The following is a 19,622-nucleotide window of genomic DNA, read 5'->3' as shown; positions in this document are numbered from 1 at the left end:
AGGAAAAAAAGAGAGCCGAAAAAGCCGGTCTCCTTCCGCCGCCGCCTCGTCCCACCCGCTGCCTCTGAGGTGAATCCCAGAGGCACCGCCATCCCAACCCCCAGCAGCACCTCGAGGGCGCCCTGCCCACCTTGGCTCTTCGCTCCCCTTTTAAGCCTCGCTTCTCCTCCTCCTCGCTCACCTCACGCCCCGCCGAGCCGGAGGGATGCTCAGGCGAGAACGCCAGCCAGCAAGCCGGGCAGCCTGCCTGCTGCCGCCTCCCGCGCAGGCGACCTCTAGCCGAGCAGCTTCCTCCGCCTCTCGCCTTGTTTTGTTTTCCCCTCAGAGAGGACGGCGAAGGAGCTGGGCTGCCGGCCCAAAGCCCCGCCCCGCCGCGGCTGAGGCGCTCGCCTGAAGAAGGCCCCCCTGGTGGTGGTGCTGGTGGTAGCAGAAGCAGCAGCAGCAGCGCAGGCGGCGGCCTGGACGGGGCTCCTCCCACCGCCGACGCCCTCTGGCGTCTTCTTAGCTTCTCGCAGGATCTCGTCAGAAAGGCCCGGAGGGCTATGTTGGTTTCCCAGGTCGAGGAAGCAACACCACCGCCGCAAATCCACGAGAGAGAAAGGGTTGAAGAAGGGGAGCAAGGCGGCGGCGGCGGGGGGGGGGAGTAGGGGGCTTTTACATATACACAAGAAAAGGTGAAAAGATTTGGAACAGACCCCATTGGGGTCAGCAGGGTTTATTCCTAATAAAACGTGGGAGGAAAATTATAAGGCGGGCAAACAGATGGGCACACCCCAAACTACAGGAGGAATGGCGCATTTGTAGTGAATCAAACAAATTATTACGATTATTCATCAAAACTATATTATTTAGTGACCAACAGTCACCTAGTCCAACTCCCCACAATGCAAGAATCTAAGCTAAAGCATCCTGTGACAGATGGATTTATTACAATTTATTATGGACATTTTCTGCAGGCAACGTGCAGGATTCCCTTCCCTCTATTTTATCCTCACAACTGCCCTGTGTGAGGTACATTAGGCTGAGACATGGTGACTGACTCAGCATGTTCAAAAAAGAAGGGGGGGGGACTGATTATATGGGAGGCAGCACATTGCAGAGGAGCATGGATTTTCATTGTAAAGAAAAGTGTTTAAAAAGCATGTGTTTGGGAGAGAACTTAGTTCTACACCAGCTGCATAGAAAGCTTAAGTTGACAGTTCCATTCTTAAGTAAAAGAATATTTATTTTTAACAAGGGTTTCAAATTTTGTAAGCAATATTGTTTCTCTCCCTTTAATACATGTATCTCTTCTTCATTTACTCCATCTCCTGAGCCTCAGACTGACAAATCAATTAAAGCTTAAGGCTGCCATCCTAGGCACACTTATCTGGAAATAGGTCCCATTGAATGCAACGGTATTTACTTCTGAATAAACTTGGATGGGATTGCAGTCAACGTATGTAAAACGGCCACCCCAGGCCGTCAATAAATATAAACAATACAATAATAAGTCAATAATATAATGAACACGGTGACCATTCACAATGTAATAACAACAAAATGCACTGTGTGAATATTGAAATATACTCGGAGTCGAGAGTGGATTTCATTTTCTTTATTCAGCTCATAGTGGTGAGGAGGAATGGAAATTCCCCCACAATATCTGCTTTATATACATTATTTACACAATGGGCTGCACGTGATTGGCTAATTCCAGGATTCTCCTGTAGGCCAATCAGGTTGTGGATTCACTTCCACCTGGAGCTGGATTGGGTGGCTCCTGCAGACCAATCATACTGCTGCATTGTTCTAGGACCAATCAGACTGCTGCATTTTGGATCCTATTCAACTCAGTACATAACAAATATTAAAAAGGAAAACAAGATATCCTCATCAGCATCCCTTCCCCAAGAAGCTTACAATCTAAAATTCACCACAGGAAACAACAGAAAGGAAGAGCAGGGGCAAAGAGGAAAGTAGTAAGCAGTTTACTATATATCTCTAAGCTTAGCTACACACAATAGGACAAGAGAACAGGCTTGGGGACACCCTTAGGCAGCATGCCTTCAATGGCACTGCCTTTCTGAGTGGCTCAGAGCCAGCCCTACCATTAGAAAGAGTGAGGCCTGGAGTAGCACAGTGCTCAAGAATAGAGTACTGTGTGCTACTTAACCTGGCTCACTCACTGGATCATCACCTTGTGGTGAGTGGGCTTGCATGTTCCTATGACCCTTGTGAGCGAAGTCATCAGGAATCTCGTACTCCCAGCAGGGTCACCCAAGGTGGTAAGGTCAAAGGGAAGGAGCTAGACAAAGAATGATCCAAGAAGTCCTCAAGGGCAGAACAGGCGGATGATAACAAGCGGTATGCTACAACGGCTGTGAAGGTGGATGAAGGCTGCAGCAGATAAGAATCTACCAGTTGTCATGATTACTCATGCCATTGGGAGAGCCTTACTGTGAAGACTGTGTGTTGGTCAACGTGCACTGATCTACGCACATAAAATAAATTCACACAGAGGCATCTTCCAGAAACCCACCCCAAACCCAAAACCCCAAAGTCCCATGGCGATCAGCAAATTGTAATGGGGGCAGGATCATGAAATCTGGAAGCCCCTAGTCATGAACCGGCACATGGGTGGTGGATACAGATTCAGTCATTCTGACTCAAGGAACAAGGCAGTTGAGCAGCTTGGCAGCTGTATCCATGACTGAGCAGCCCTTTTCAGGATCCATTCTGCTCACCCCAAAAAGGGGGAGGGGCTAGAAAGGTGCCCTACGCAAGGGAGAAACATGCTAAGAGGAAGGCACACTTGGCAAATTCACACCATGATCAACTCCCACCTGGAAACCAATGTCCCCACTGTGGAAGGACATGTGGATCCAGAACTGGCCTCCACAGTCACTTACGGACTCATTGTTAAAACCGTGTTTATGGAAGACAATCTTACTCAGCTATGAGTGATCACCAAAGAAGAAGAAAATGACTTAACCTGACCTGCAATCCCTAAGCTAGTCTGCTGCCCTCAGGTGCCCTGGAAGACACTGCCTCATCACTAGCATTGAAAGCGCTTGGCTTTTGAACAAGGACTGGGGTGTCATCTTATAATAATAATAATAATAAATTTTATTTATATCCCGCCCTCCCCAGCCGAAGCTGGGCTCAGGGCGGCTAACAACAATTAAAATAATCCAACATTCTAAAAACATTCATTATAAAATTAATTAAAATCAAATTAAAATCAAATTGATGGCAACCATTAAGCAAAATTCTGTGCAGATTGCCAGAGGAGGGGGTCAGGCTGTGCCCTGACCAAAGGCCTGGTGGAACAGCTCTGTCTTGCAGGCCCTGCGGAAAGATGTCAGGTCCCGCAGGGCCCTAGTCTCTTGTGACAGAGCGTTCCACCAGATTGGAGCCGCGGCCGAGAAAGCCCTGGCTCTAGTTGAGGCCAGCCTAACCTCTCTGTGGCCTGGGATCTTCAGGATGTTTTTATTTGCAGACCGTAAATTTCTCTGTGGGACATACCAGGAGAGGCGGTCCCGTAGGTACGAGGGTCCTAGGCCGTATAGGGCTTTAAAGGTTAAAACCAGCACCTTAAACCTGATCCTGTACTCCACCGGGAGCCAGTGCAGCTGGTATAGTACCGGATGAATATGATCTCGCAGCGAAGACCCCATAAGGAGTCTCGCCGCGGCATTCTGCACCCGCTGGAGTTTCTGGGTCAGTCTCAAGGGCAGCCCCATGTAGAGCGAGTTACAATAGTCAAGCCTGGAGGTGACCGTCGCGTGGATCTTGCCCTTTGCCAAGCCCAGGCATCAAGTATCTTGGGCAGGATCTAAAACACACTTGTTCTGTTTAAGCAACAGGAGACAAGGTTTAAGTGGCACCATGGACAGTTCCCTGTGCATTTCAGACCGGAGACTCCTTTAAAGCAAAACTTAGATGTTGTTTCAGCAGTAGTCATCCTCATTGTATGCTGAATTTTTGTTTTAATGATACTGTTTGCTTTTGTGTTGCAGACTGCTAAGAGATTTTAATATATATATATTAAATGCTTTATACATACTTATAAATAAATAAAACATGATTTACAAATATGTGTTAAGTGGTTTTAACAAATGATTTTTATTGGTGTTTCAATTATCTCATTTTTACCTTTTTTACTTTATATTCTATTGTTTTACTATAATTTGTTATATTTTATTGGATTTGTATTATAGGCATTGAGCACCAATTGGTGGAAAGCTAGGATACAAAGTTAGCAAACAAATGAGCAGGAATCAACATCCCAACTACTTGCTGAACACCGAGCCGAGTGGCAGTGAAGACTTGAGAAGCCTAGATGAATTCCAGAGTTTATTATCCAGCCCTCACCAGCTCCAAGCCTAAAGTTACAGATTAGGACAGTGGCCCTTTTAAAGAACAGATATTTCAACAGGAGGGGGGCTAATAGGAGGTACCTGGCCAGCAGCCTTCACCAGTCCTCAGAAGCAGCTCTCTGTGACAGAGTTCATGCCATCACTTGTCCAGCGGCCTAGATTTTGGCAGTACCTACCTACCTACCCACTTGGACTGGACTGCCGGATGTGACACAGCACTAGTCTAGACTTACTGTGACCTGTCCCTGCTGTTTGAGGTGCAATACTTCTGTGGACCCCAGTTTATGAGAAGACAGGACCTTCAGTTACCTCAATTCCTTTATATTTAGTTATTTAGTAATCTCAGTTCGTTACCTCATCTTCACCACAGTAGTCCTAGGGTGGGGTACATTTATTTATTACAGCATATTAAATAACATTAAAACATCACTTAGAACTGTAGTTAAAATGCAGTGATTACTACAGTCCAGAACAAGATGGAAGTGGGAAAAGAAAATCAAACCAGATTTTGGCATCCTTGGCTCAAATCTTCCAAAGCAGTTTAAAAATTAACTATTGCATTATCAAAGGAGGGAGAAAAATCAAAAGAGATCCTCTTTCACGATATATGTCAGAACCATAAGCAGGCAATTCCAACAAACATGGTTATCTTGTGCACAATTTAAACACAACTGGGAGAGGCATTCCATTGTAAAGAAAAATGACCTATGCAAAGGAGAAGGCCCATTCATCCCAAAATGACATCTTAAGGCAAATAAAGTAACAATCTTTACCCAAATAAGCAACAATAAAGCTGGGCAGGTTTATATCCACAATAAAGAGCTTTCCAAGTTAGAGAAAAAACTGTTTAAAGAAAAAACTGTTCAGAGGAGGTAAAAGGAACTGAAGAAGCAGAGAAGTATGCTTGCTATGAACAAAAAATATTTTGTTTATATTGTACATTTCCTGAAGCCTGTTTTTAAAGAAAGGGGCACTGTCAACCTTTAAATTTAATATTCTTCAGGGATGGAAATTAGATCATTACAGCAATGAAGACAACAGGGAGTATTTTGGCAACTTTAGATACTAGTAGTTTATTGTGGAAGGAGTGTTTGTGCCTGTTTCCTACTCCCCCTGTTCCTCTCCATGGTTTTGCTTGACCATTGACTACTGTATAAAATCCTCTGTAAGAGATTTAATAAACTCCCAGTTCTTTCAAAACAGCCAGACTCTCCTCTTCCATTTTGATTGTAGCCAAGGTTAGTTCTACTCAGAGTTAACCCATTGAAATTAATGGGTACGATTAACTTCATTAATTTCACTGGGTCTACAGTAAAATCCCAGACTTCCAATGATTAGTAATAATCATTTTTTATTTTCAGAGTTAAAGAGACATGAGACAAAAGGAAAAGAGATTGGGAGGCAGGAAGAAAAAAACTAATTCAAACACTAGCTCTTGAAATCCTTAAGTTTTTTTTCTGGCAGGAAGTGAGAACCTCATAGGATTTGGCTCTTGCAGTGCTTTGCTTTGCAGTGCACACTGGCAAACATCTGAACTCTCACCACCGACCCTGCCTGCTTGCTTGCTACCTGCTTAACCCACACAGCCAGTTAGTCAGGGTGATAAAGGTAAAGGGACCCCTAACCATTAGGTCCAGTCGTGGCCGACTCTGGGGTTACGGCACTCATCTTGCTTTATTGGCCGAGGGAGCCGGCGTACAGCTTCCGGGTCATGTGGCCAGCATGACTAAGCCGCTTCTGGCAAACCAGAGCAGTGCACGGAAATGCCATTTACCTTCCCGCCAGAGTGGTACCTATTTATCTACTTGCACTTTACGTGCTTTCGAACTGCTAGGTTGGCAGGAGCAGGGACCGAGTAATGGGAGCTCACCCCGTCACAGGGATTCGAACCACCGATCTTCTGATTGGCAAGTCCTTGGCTCTGTGGTTTAACCCACAGTGCCACCCGCTTCCCCTAGTCAGGGTGCTAGGGAGGGCAAATAGCACTACTGCCAGGATATCATGATTTATTTATTTTAAGAAAAAGGAAGCAGCGGGAAGGAGAAAAGCTGTGGCCAGACTGTGAGGCAGACCAGAATGCATCTCATCTGTGGCCCCCTCAAACCTGACAGAACCAGCATATGCACCCAAATGTTACAGTTACGCATAGTTGCCACAGGCTACAGGTTAGTTTGTTCTCAGGCAGCTCCAGTTGTATCCTATTGCCTAATGGCAGGTCAAGCAAGTTTGTCAGGTTGTGGGAAAGATTCTGAAAATGATTAACAGTAAGTAGGAAATGTGCGGGTTTGCAGTGAAGTAGTTGGTTCCTTGGTGTGTTCAGATGCCTTTCCTTGCCCCAAAGGGCTGGGCAACATCATTGCCTGGGGTGGGTGACATTTTCAGGTCCAGCCAGTTGACACCAGGTCTGCCGGGGTTGTGGCAACTGGGTCCTTATGTGGGGTGCAGTGCCAGCTAATAGGGTTGTTTATGTTGTTGGTTATTTCCTACCTCATTTTTTAAAAATAAAAATAAAAACCTTCTTTTAAGGTAGGTTATAGATAATGTGTTGAAGTCAGACTGATTTTGTTGAACCTTTTGCTTTCCTCACCCCTGAACCAATTCACATGCCACACGGCTATCACATGTTAGTGACTGTGCTGTATGCCAGCCACTCCTTCAACCTGGGGAATTGCACTTGTTCTGTCAGCCAGCCCTCGGGGCTGTGGCTGCTGTTGCTGAATGTCAGGTTGGCTCTCCTTCACCCATGACCTGATTGTGGACGAGGAGGCCAATCTGGTCTGTATCACTGCAACCTAGGTGGGTGAGACCCCCCCCCCCAGGCCACAGGCAGGGAAGGATGGAGAGCCAGGGACAGGACCCAGCAGGACATGCCTGGATGGATTGGGGATCCCTGTGGAAGCCGATGCCTGCATGGAGGTGTCTGGCCACAGCCCCCTGCCCCACCCCTGCTACACCCCTCATGCAAGTTGAGGTTCCTCATCCCTGTCGAAAAGTCATGTGTGAACATGACCTGTATAGAATAATCTCACAAAGATGTGGTGTGCTTGAAGATTGGCATGACTTGTTGGCTTATCCCAACTGCTCCCATTGAACTTTACGCAATCCAGGCAGCTGAATAAATATTTGGCACTTCCTAAGATTTGGCACCACAAGGAGAAAGAGCCAATTGCTTCACTATGCCTGAGGCTGGCTTCACCACAAATCCCTGAAGAGATTGTTGTTGCTGCAACAAATGTTTGTAACAGTGAAACGAACCTCAGCATCAGAAGAGACTTAACCGGATTATAACATGGTTGTGGTTTTTTTTTATATAGCAACCTACTTTCTCAAAAGCCTCAAGAGGTGTTAAAACTCGGTGTAACTTTTGGCACTGTGGCATGTTCCTGTTGGGTAGGAAAGTGTGCTTGATACCCTCACTTCTCAAATCAGTGGCAGTGCGGTCTCTCAATGCTGCATTAACAGCTGTTTATGAGTAAGGAACTTTATGGAAATGAATGATACGTTTGTAACCCAAGGTAACTGATTGACAGTGTCATCTTCCAGCCTGAACTGCTACTCAGGGTAACAAAGGTGTCCCTTTTTGTATTGCTCACTATGGAATAATGGTGGCAAAGTCATGTAGATGAGATGTAAGTCAATGGACAAGCATATGCTTTGTATAATAATAATAATAATAATAATAATAATAATAATAAATTTATTTATACCCCGCCATCTGGCTGTTTTCCCCAGCCACTCTGGGTGGCTCCAATAATAATAATAATCATAATAATCATAATAATAGCAATAAAACATCACACATTAAAACTTCCCTAAACAGGGTTGCCTTCAGATGTCTTCTAAAAGTCAGATAGTTGTTTATTTCCTTGACATATGAAGGGAGGGCTTTCCACAGGGTGGGCGCCACTACCAAAAAGGCCCTCTGCCTGGTTGGCTCTACCATTAGGTAAAGAGAGGCAATGGATGTTGTCGGGGGCAGGGAGCAGTGGTAGACAGAGCTGAATGTGCTATGTGCCCTGTCCTGTGTCCCTTAAACTGGTACAGTGGAGGATGATGCCCATTACAATAGTTGGAATTAAGATTGAATTCCCAATCACATCCCAAGAGGGGCTGGCTTCCCCCATAAGGGCAGCATTGGATTTAAAGGACAACAAAATGCCACCCTCTGTGTCTCTTTGTTCCCATCTGTCATCCTCAGCTCACTTGGAGTTCTGCCCCTCCGTCTCCATCTTGTTTGCTAACCAACTCCAAGGACCTCCCCTCCAGCCTATGCCATCCAAAGCTGAAACGCTAAGCCTGGCCTTTGCCTCTGCCCAACAGCATCCAGCAAAGAAGAGGCATGTATTCGGCCAAAGCAGGAAATCTATTGTAAGTTGGACCTCGCTTACAAGGAAGATTCAGAACACAAACCACACTCAGGCTCACTTTTAACAAAAAGCAATTCCACCTGTAACAGTCTGCCATATCTCTGCAGTGCAGGAGGCTGCCACACTTTCCATGGTTCAGTTATTGCTTCTGCCATGAATTGGCTTGATGGTGTCAGGTGAGGCTACTCTTCTCAGCCTCATCTTCTCCGCCTGCAATATGGAGATAATAATATTGATCTACCTTACATGGAGTGCTCTCAGGATTCCAACAAGATAATGCAAACTGTGCATTAAACTTCCAAAAGCTTTTTAAAAATATGTGACATAAATGCTTAATTTATGTGCAGCGACACTTTGGTGGGAGATGTTCAGGCCCTTACTCAGCTGAATGCAGTGAAGGGCTCTTGTTCAGCAACATCTGGAAGGCCAAAGTTTCCCCACACCTGGTCTAAAACTATCAGACTGCACCACTGTTCCTGTCCAGATGGAACCAAGCCCAGCTCACGGTCATCCCTTGCTACCTTTGCCTGTCTCTCAACTGGGTGAAAGTACATTCACCTGTTCACTGCCTGCATGGCAGATGGAGCACAACAGAGTACACAGGCTGAATTTCCACTTCAACATAGCGTGTCAGACTCAAGCAAGTGTTTCATTGACCTTGTGGTCTTAACCTAAAACTGGAGAGCAGGACTATTTGTGACAGAGTAGAACTATATATTTTGATCAGAAGTTGTGTAACTAACAGATGTTCTGCTCTAAGGGGTTTGAACAAGTTGGTGCAACAGCAGAAGCAATAATTGGTATGGGCCTTGTGGCTGTGTCCTCCTTTCTTTTCAGTGATCTCTGGAGGCTTTTATGCCCAAACAGAGCAATCTATGGGACTTCTGGTTTTGGCTGTTGACTTCAACAAGATGTGGACTGCACAAACAGATGTTTCATAACAAGCCATGTTGCCAGAGAACTGTTGGCAGCTGTTCATGCTACAGTACAGTGGATCCCCCCCAATAGAGAGAACAGGATTTTGTACTGTACTTTCTTTAATATCCCTCTTTACAATCTTGCACATTATAATTAAAATTGCATGAGTGGTATATATACTTGAATACCAAGCAATACTGTACATTATGTGGCATTGGATGGAAGTGGTTACTCCAAGTGGTAGTCAGGGATAAAAACTGGGGGGGGGGGGCAGGAATAATGGGGGAGAGCTGGGGGGTCAAGTCCCTTCCCTGAATTTTCAGGGGTTTTTGGTGTGTGTTTTTAAAGAAGTTTATAGACTTATGGTTTATTTTATTTTATTTCCTATTTTATTTATAAGGAGATATGCAGGTAAGATCACTCCCTCTAATAGCAAATTCAGGTGGTTGAGTGGGGCCAGTGGGAGATAACAGGGCACACTTGGACAAATCACAAGGTTTGTAGAAGTACAAAACCCTAAAATGGGGAAAACCCTTACACAGTAGCTCAGTGAAGACTGAGCACACCCAATAGCTACAGACTCCTTTGTGTCAGGAAAGAAAAATGGAAAGATTGAGGGTTGGGTGAGGAGGAGAGACGGAGAGGAGGTTGCCTTGCTTGTGCTGCAGGATCCCTAAACAGGAGCACTCCAGCGAAGTGAGGATATACTACAACATTTTTTGTTGTGGGTCCCACTTGCTCTTCCCAACTGCTTACTATATCTTCAATTGCTTACCTATATCTTCCTTCTAGCATAGTATTTGGAGTGCAAAAACACTATAAAAAACCAAGAAGTCTGAAACCCTTATTTTAAAATCATGCAAAATGTAAAAATGTATCTTACTAATATTTAAATACATTTAATTTACTTAAATGATATATTCTGCATTTGCATTCTGGTTGTTCAGTGGCAATTCCCAGCCTCCTTAGCTCCCCTCACTACATAGTTGTGGCCTTTGGAGGAAGAGGAGCAATTTTGAATCTGGAATATGAAAGCAGTTAAAAAAGAAAACCCTTCCCTGCTACCTGACTGCCCATTACCCCCCCAAAAGAAAAACCAAGGGGAAGTTACATGGATGCCTGCCCTTCAGTTCCAAGTCCTTAAAGTTAGTGACAAATTGTTATAGGACTAAGAGCAGAGCATGTCAGCTGTATTTGCCTCTTGTAATTCTAGATCCTGCTTGTGTTTGTTCAGAGGTTCTCATTCATAGCAGCCACTCCCAACATCCCTACTTCTAGTAAAAGATGCCTCCATGATTATGCAATTTGTGTAAGCGTGTTAAAAATCTCTCCTACCTTTGCTTAGCGGGAAATGACCGCCCATTCATTTCATGTTCATGCAAAAGGCAAAGAGTGGGCAAAGTGTTTCTTGCAGCAGCTTGAGAAGTTCCATCTCAACAGAAACATGTAGGTTATGGTTTTGGCACTAGTGTGATGATGCCTAGTTGTCCTGAGGGAATTTAGAAGCAGAACATTAAACTGGGGCAAATTGTTGAGCAAGAGGAAAGATATTAAGCATCCATTCTGCCATATAGCACTGATCCAGTGATAGTGGGTGCTCTGATGCACATGTAGAGCTCCCCCTGCCTGTAAGTAGGACTGCTCATTTTTGAATCCATTGATCCCACAGTACTTTGCAGCTTTGCAGTACTTTGCAGCTTTGGGCACACTAATCTATCTAGGGAGCTCCCTCTGTTTGCAAATAGGATTGTGGATTTAGGCATCTATTTATGTATAAGAGCCTGCTGGATCTGGCCCATCTAGTCCAGCATCCTGTTTGCACATTGGCCAACCAGATGCCTGTAGGAAACAGGCAAGCTGGATACGAGCGCAAGAACACTCTCTCTTCCTGTGGTTCCCAGCAACTGGTATTCAGAAGCATTGCTGCCTTCAACTGCTATTGTGGCTAGTAGTGATTGATAGCTCTCTCCTCCATGAATTTGTCTAATCTTTTTAAAAAGCCATTCAAGTTGGTGGCGACTGCTGCCCCCTGTGGAAGTGAGTTCCATAGTTTAACTGAGCACTGTGTTATAGCATCGGTCCAGCAATAACTTGCCACCTGGATGCTCTGATGTTTTATGTGCTGCTTCCAATGCCTGCAAGTAGGATTGCTTAAAATTTCTAACACAGAGCCTCTGATTCAATGCAGCTGGTGCGAATTTTTGCCAAGTGGTGCTAATACAGTGGTACCTCAGGTTAAGAACTTAATTCATTCCGGAGGTCCGTTCTTAACCTGAAACTGTTCTTAACCTGAAGCACCACTTTAGCTAATGGGGCCTCTCGCTGCTGCCGCACCGCTGCTGCGCAATTTCTGTTCTCATCCTGAAGCAAAGTTCTTAACCCGAGGTACTATTTTTGGGTTAGCAGAGTCTGTAACCTGAAGTGTATGTAACCTGAGGTACCACTGTATTCACTTGCTGAATATTAAGGTTTGGGGCAGTTGTTAAAGGCAGGAGTCCCACTAGGGGGAAAAAAAGATGAAAAGACTGACACTTACATTTCAACAGAGCCAGCTAATCATTACACAGCTCTGCTGTTTCTTCCCTGGATCATTTGTAAGCAGGTCTCTGGAGTAGGGTGTTGGGCTGCGCTTGGCTTGCCTCTGAAAAATTACAGTTGTTTTCAAATGTAAAGGAAAAGGAGGGGCGGGCATTCACAATTTCTTTCATTAGTCTGGAGAAGGGTCATAGCTCAGTGGCAGAGTTTCTGCTTTGCGTGCAGAAGGTCGCAGGTTCAATCCCCAGCACAGCCATGTGAAAAATGTTTATTAGGATTATTTGCTGATATTTAATTTTACATGTTTAGATGGCTGGCTCCCTGATCAGAACTGTTGAACCTGGGACGTTCTGTGCTGCGCTATGAATTATGTCCCCCTGCAATATATGTTTACTTCAACAATTATTGGGGGGGGGGCATAGCTGGTAGCAGAGCAGATATTTTGCATGCAGAAGGTCCCAGATTCAACCCCTGCATCTCCAACAGGTTGGGACAGGAAAGGCTGAAATCCTGGAAGAACAGTTGATAGACTTGGTATAAGGCAACTTCCTGTGTTGATGCATTTGCTGTGGAAAGTTGGTGTGTGTATTTTTTTATGCTTTATTATTCATTTTCCATATATATATATACACAGCACCTAGTCATCTTCACTGTCATCAATCCAGTAAAAATATCACAAAAGATACATGCAATTTCAACTATGTGCTTTCTACACAAACCCATGACTTCCCATCCTCTCCATGTTTCCTTTATATTAAACATCTTGCTTTGATTTGTCATTATTAATTTATAAAAATTCTTTTTACGATTTCGATATCATAAATTTCGATATATTTTTTACAGAAATCATTCAAAGGCAACTACCATGTTTAAGTTACAGCTATTTTTCAAATAGTTTTTGAAATTATCCCATTCTAGAATGAACTCTTGTCTGGGTTTCTCTCTGATTATTTCCGAAAGGGAGGCTAATTCTGCATATTTTGTCAATTTGAGTAACCATTCCACTCTGGTAAGGAGTTTGTCATTTTTCCAATATGTCGCAATGAGCACTCTTGCGGCTGCGGTTGCATATAAAAAGAATTTTCTTATACCCTTGGGGATGTCAATGCCTGTAATACCCAGAAGAAAGGTGGTGTGTGTATTTTAACAACAATGTTCATGAAGATCTCATGTCACAATCTCTGCTGAAAAACTAAGCCTGTTGTTATTACTATTGTTATTCATTACATTTGTTGCTTGCTTCATAAAACGTTTGGAAGCAAATTACCTTTAAAGAAAGAGTTAAACTACAGTTTAAACAGCAGTTTTATCACATGTTTATTCAGTTAATGCATGATTTTAAATCATTCATGCTGCATGATGTTTATCTGCTTACACATATTTTTGTGGTCAAACAATAAGGCTTATTTATGAGTAGTTTCCTAACACAATCTTACGTAAGATGGCTTCAATTTTTATTTTTTTACAAAAGGCACAAGCCATCCATTAGAAGTTCAGAACGTTTCCTCTCTCTGTCCACACATACGTATTTTTAAAAAGTAATCATCCCAAGTCAGGCTCCAATTTCACAAATCAAAGAATGGGTTCTAGTCACTTTTGTGCCAACCTGTTACCTTTCTTCACACTGGGCATAGCGACTCTCATTTATCCATGTGGGATCCTCTGGAAAGCTATTTTAATTCATCTTTGCGTGCATATTTTTACACGCTCAGCTACTGCTTGTTTCAAAAACTGCCTGATTTTTGTTAATAATAGCATATTGTACACCATTCTGGAATTTACCGAAAGGTAGTAGAGAGTAATTGTTTCAAATAATTTAAATAATTGTATATAAACCTGCCTATCTTTGGTAGCAGGTTGGTCCAGGTGCCTACATATGCCTTCCTTCCTCACCATCCTCTGGGCCTCTGCACACGGCCAAGTACACAACATCCCCTGCTGATGTCAGTAGACACAGCTGGCAACAGAATGCTAACAGTCTTCACACTGGCATGTTCAAAAGCATCACTTCAGAAGTTCTCCACGTTCACGCCACCTAAATTTCAGGGGCAGGCACCAAAAATAATTTGTTCAAGAACACTTGAGCAAAATGCCTCACTGACTGCTTGAAAGCCTACCTCAAACTCCGCCATTAATGAAATTTTGTTTTAAATAAGGTGCCTGCTGTGGTGATGGCTTAGTTGTATTTAATTCTGCTCACTCTGGCAGCCTTTTCTCTCTGCTTCACAGGGGCAGCTCTGCCCTTAAATGCCCTTTCCTTTTTAAACATTATTTGCCAAGTTTCAGCAATCTGCTCTCAGACAACAAGGGGTCCTGTGGTCTGTCCTCTTCGAGTAAGAGCAAGGAGCTCAAGAGCCAAAACTGACCAGCCACACCATCACTCCATCACTGGGTGACTGTATTAAAAGGATGCAGCTGCTACTGCTTCAGGCAGCGGGTGGCTTGACCTTTTCATCCAGCTCATGCTTCTTCTTTCAGAAGAGAACGTTCTCTGAGCAGAAGTCATGCTAGACTCTAATCCATGACGCAGGGTAACGATGGCGCAAAGGAACAAGGCCGCTGCAAATCATCAGTTCGCAGACTTTTTTCCTTTTTAACCAACTCTCCAAAATGCTGGGAGATAAATCATTTAATTTACTGTGTTTGCCTGGATGCTTCGCAGGAAAGGGCTGCACTTGCTGGCTGACAGAACAGCCACCACAGTCTGGGCTGCCTTCTCCCCAAGGCCAAGGCAAGTGTCGAGCAAAGCACGGGCCCGGCCAGTCAAGGTGGGGAACGAAGTGATCATTTCGTAGTCCGTCCTGGACAAGAGCTGCTGGGAACGCAGAACGTCTAGGAGGTGGTTCAAGCGCCCTTCCGTCATGCATCTCAAGATAGTTTCTCGCCCGCAGGCTAGGATAGAGCAGTTTCCCTCTTTGCAGTAAGGACCTGGGCCCACAGAAAAAAATATTTTTTTCATCAAATACAAAAGTAATAGCCTAGCCATTTGTAGCCCCACTAACACCCCCCACCTCCAAATGCTGTGGGAGGTTTCCTAACTAAACCTAACGGGCTATACTTTATTTATGACTCCTCTGCTCCCAACCAACGCCACTTCATACAACTCTGTGAAGTGGGTTAGGCTGAGAAGTAGCGAACAGCCCAAGGTGACCTTCCTTACTGAGTGAGGATTTCAATGCTGGGCTCAGGGGTTCTTGTTTGACACTCTAACCACTACACCACACTGGCTCCATACAGTTACAAAGCACAGTAAGTTAGTACCGTATTCCAAGTGGTGGTAGCGTATCTCCCCCGACCCCCAAAATGCAGCACCTCTTTCATTTTTAAATCTCACCTGTTACTGGGTTTTCAAGCCCATTGTTCCGAAGGTTGCTGTACGGAGGGCTGTCATCAGGTGCCTGCACTAGTCGCGGCAGCCGCGGTTGCCAGCCCTCTGACTCTTTGCAAAATGTGGAAGGACTTTTTACAAGTAGGCTTGAATCGGGAGTAAGGAAAGGGGAAGAGGAATGTGAAGGACTTGACTCTTTGCTGCCACAGAAGAGATGACCTACAGAAATACCAAATATATATAAATATATAGTGTGAGTTGTGAATCAGGGAGGGAATAATGGACAGTGCATGAGTTTTATGTACAGAAGCCACTAGATACTTTATTAACTGTTTGTTGCTGTGATGGGGCGACAGGGTGTGTGTGGGGGGATTCTGAGGCTGGTTATCTCCCCACCCATGCTGGCTGTTTGGAATTAGGCCCAAGTGTACTGCAGGGGGGAGGACTTGGAAGAACAGAGGCATGGAGTGGGGTTGTTTCTGCTATATAGGTCGCAGAGAAAAATTGAGAAAGGAGGACAAAGAGAGAAGAAGAACGACACACTGTAGAGAATGCTGCAGTGGGTTTTTATTGGGCTTATTTGGTACCTAATAGGAAGCTGCCTTATTATCCAGTAGCTCAGTATTATCTATACTTGCAGAATTGAGTTTGCTGTTAGTATATGTGCTTTATATGGTCATGTGGAAGGACAAGGAACTACAAGGAATACCACTGCCCTGTTCCTAGACTACCACAAACATTTTAGCCACCCCCTGGGCTTTAAAAAAAATATGTCTGCAGGTACTGCTAATGCATTTTCACCCATTTTCCCAGCAATAAGGACTAGAAACTTGCCTTTTATTTATTAATTTTTTTAAAAATAAAGCTGGTATTCTTAGGAAGTGAAATTATGCACTTAATACCAATCTTTGTGCTCCTCTGTGGAAAGTAACTCAGTTTAAGGTCCTCAGTGGCAATATATTTATTTTTTTGAGCTCTATAAGAAGAACATCATGACTTTGGTTCCCAAAACCATTTCTGTCATATTAATAGTGTGGAAGAAATGTTCCACTTCAGAATAAAAGCTGCTTTGCACATTTTCTATTCATACCCTTAAGATCTGTGACGCGTATGGAATGTCTGCAGATGCTTTGGGCAAGCTTTGGTGAGGTTTCCTGGATGCATATTTTTTTTTTTTTTTGCACATTTACAAAACATGAGCTTCTTTGCCTGTTTCCCAGGCACTTCCCTACTTGTCTTAAAAACAGAGCAGAAATCAGATGGGAAGTGACTCTAAGGTGACCTTCAAACTTTAGACTTGTTTGTTCAGACTTGTTTTGCATCCTGCTGAAATGTTGGGATCCTGTCAGGAAAACAGTGAGTGCAGTAGGACAAAGCCAGGCAGATTCCAGTTACACCTGGCTTTTGCCTGTGTATCTAGACCTTGATTGGGTTTGCTCATGCCAACAGACACTTCTCCTTTCTCAGATCAACAGAGCCAACTAAAGAGCAGATGTCAGTATTAGGAAGGATGTATTAGGCAGGTTGCAGCCATCCTTGTGAGTTACAGCTACATAGGAGGTGCTGCTTTGGTACTTGCTTTCCAGCCACCAGCCTGACCTGTGATCTCAAATTGTTTTTGGAAATGCATCTAACTGCAAGTCTACCAATGGAGCTGGGAAGCAGAAGACATGCCCCCACCGCTACAGACGTAGCTCTCCAATTGTGCTTTGAATGCAGCTCTTTTGTTTGCCAAGGTGAACCAGGAGATCTGGGGCTCCTCCACACTGACATTTAATGTGGATAGGAAGCTTCCTGTATCTCCATTAATCCTCCATTGTCCATATGGTGTTCCCTTCCAAATCACTGCTTTCCCACACTTTCCCCTCCCTCAATCTGGATTTTCCCATACCAGGGATACTCCGAAAAGGAGAGAGACAAACAGGGATTTGAACAGGACAAGGTACAATTTATAGAACTTTGGAATAGTGAGGTGGTAGGGGTTAGTTATAACCCTTTCTTGGCAATTTTATGAGTTTTCTTTATGATTATTCTTCAGGCATACGTCATCTTATTCTACTTGAATCTGAATCTTGGATCCTATTTCAACCTTTACCTCTTTTTTCCTTATTTTGCTTATGATTAAGCGCTAGATGGTGTTATAATACAAACTTCATTTGGTGTGTCTATATGCACATCTTACTATTTACTACGATTTGTTTGTTAAGGATATTGGTGATAATGTGTGCTTGATTTTAAAATGATAAGTGGAAAAAGGGCATGTTTCTTAAGAAATAAGATCCCTGCCCCGCTCCCATCAGCTCAGCTGGGTGCTGGGACTAATGCCCAGTGAGTGTCTCCCCTCCTGTAACAGGCATTGCACATCATGTGAATTCATTATGTAACAATATCAAAGAGTTGGACACCACAATTCAATTATTTTCCTTTTTCCTATTCCTTTTTTTAAAATCAAGGAATGGGAGTGGGGCTGATTCTGAGCAGGACTACAGCGAGAGTAAAGGGTTAAAGCCCCCTCTCTAGACTCTCTCTCACATTATGTTTTTTGTGTTGTATGTTATGAACTGTCCTGAGACCTGCAGTTATAAAGAGGTATATAAATTCTAAAAAAACAAATAAGAATAAACAAAATTTTAGTACCAATTTCTCCCGACACTATTCACATTTCTGTATGCAGTTTGGACTGATATAAACATTATTTTATTTTATTTTCTGACAAGCCATTCCCTGTGACATAATGCATTGTTGTGTTACTTTCATTACGGAATGCATTTTTTGTACATAGTTTTTGGCTGGAGAACTACATCACAAAACTTGTAGTTTTGTTTCAGTTTGCATGTTGATCTGAGAAGTGTGAATTGAGGTAGCTTCTCGTTAAAATGCAAACATAGCTGAATTTCTCCCCCCATCCCTACCCATACGTAGATTTAGGAGTTCATAAAAATGCTACCTCTTTCTAGCGCTCTGTTTTGAGTAGTGTTGCTGGCCAAGTCTGTCTGGCTGCTGTGCTTCCCTGTCCTTCCTGCACCCCGCTCAAGGTGAAGGTCAGACAAGCTATGCGATTTTAGAGTAACTTCCTTGTTGAGCCTGTTGTTGTTCTGAGGACAGATAACCTGCAACAAACAAGAAACAGTAAATCTACTTTGGATAATAATATTAGTAAATGCACTGGCTTTCGACATCAGAACCCAGAGCACTGCATAAATTAAAGACAGAATAAATAAAATAGTTATAGCTTAGATCCAGACTTCTCTCCCACAGATTGGAGGAGGTGGTGACTTTTGCTGATTCCAGCCTTCCCTCTGCAGCCTTCCATGGGCAGGTGGATCCTTTCAATCCACAGAAGGTGGAGTCTGACTCCATCTAATCCCATTTTTGTAGCTTCTAGTAACACAGAGACCATCAAAAGGGTCTCTGCAGAATCACAAGGAATGGGAAGGCTGTCCTCCTCAACCATTTTTTTTTTTTAATAAAACAAATGTGGCAATTACAAACTTCAAAACATGCTTTCCTAAGCATCACGTCCAATGGAGCTTCCAAGTGGATGGACACAGGAGGAAAGTGCAGTGAACTTGTTTGAGAAGCTTAAGGTTTTCTCATTTTAAAGAAAAACCTGCGTTGTGGTTTTGTGACATATTGAAATCAGCAGAAGTAATGTTAAAATGAGTGGTAGAGACACAACAATGCACCTCCCAGAAATTTGCTAAGATGAATAAGGATAAGAATAAAAATAAAACTAAAATAAGGATAAGAATAAAAAATAAATCTAGATAGATTCTAGTAACATGTTATGCAGATAACATATAGCTCTCTCACCCTGTTTTCCTTATTATTTTTAACACTGTCTTGGTTTAAAAAAGATAAAAAAGAATACATGGATTACAAAACATTATCGTGGCTATAGAACATAGACTAGGATGCCATTGAAAGATAAGTAGGGAAGTCCTTACTTACTATGGTAAGATGATGGATGGATGTAATATGTTTTATGTAATTTGAAAAATGTGTAAAAATAAAGTGGGAAAAACCCCATTCCCTTTCCATCCTTGCACAATGACATCCAGGTCAGAGACAGCCCACATTAGTAGCCTGCTCAAAATACTGCAACACATCTGG

At 43.5% G+C, this 19,622-nt stretch overlaps 2 protein-coding genes across 6 annotated transcripts in view; both read right to left on the bottom strand.

Moving 5' to 3' along the window:
• SLC7A6 (solute carrier family 7 member 6) overlaps window positions 1-489 on the bottom strand; it is a 32,709-nt gene extending 32,220 nt beyond the window's left edge. For 2 of the 4 annotated variants that reach the window (XM_081015856.1, XM_081015855.1), the window contains exon 1: window positions 182-488. The gene's annotated coding sequence lies outside the window, so the exon portion shown is untranslated. Of the gene's footprint in view, window positions 1-130 lie in introns of all 4 variants that reach the window. The other 2 variants (XM_081015858.1, XM_081015857.1) reach the window with 2 other exon arrangements.
• A 12,984-nt stretch (window positions 490-13,473) lies between these two features.
• The window catches only part of LOC308482603 (receptor-interacting serine/threonine-protein kinase 2-like), a 28,229-nt gene continuing 22,080 nt past the window's right edge, over window positions 13,474-19,622 (bottom strand). For both annotated transcript variants that reach the window (XM_081015853.1, XM_081015852.1), the window contains exons 11-13: window positions 18,457-18,619; window positions 15,516-15,728; window positions 13,474-15,109 (exon numbers count right to left, since the gene is read on the bottom strand). In XM_081015853.1, coding sequence (XP_080871979.1) covers window positions 14,811-15,109; window positions 15,516-15,728; window positions 18,457-18,619 — 675 coding nt within the window. In that variant the 3' untranslated portion in view covers window positions 13,474-14,810. The remainder of the gene's footprint in view (window positions 15,110-15,515; window positions 15,729-18,456; window positions 18,620-19,622) is intronic.

This window comes from Podarcis pityusensis (genome assembly GCF_964106645.2).
Source record: "Podarcis pityusensis genome assembly, chromosome: 8".
NCBI lineage: Eukaryota > Metazoa > Chordata > Lepidosauria > Squamata > Lacertidae > Podarcis > Podarcis pityusensis.
The sequence above is the reverse complement of the archived record's forward strand: the minus strand, read 5'-3'. Positions and strand labels throughout refer to the sequence as shown.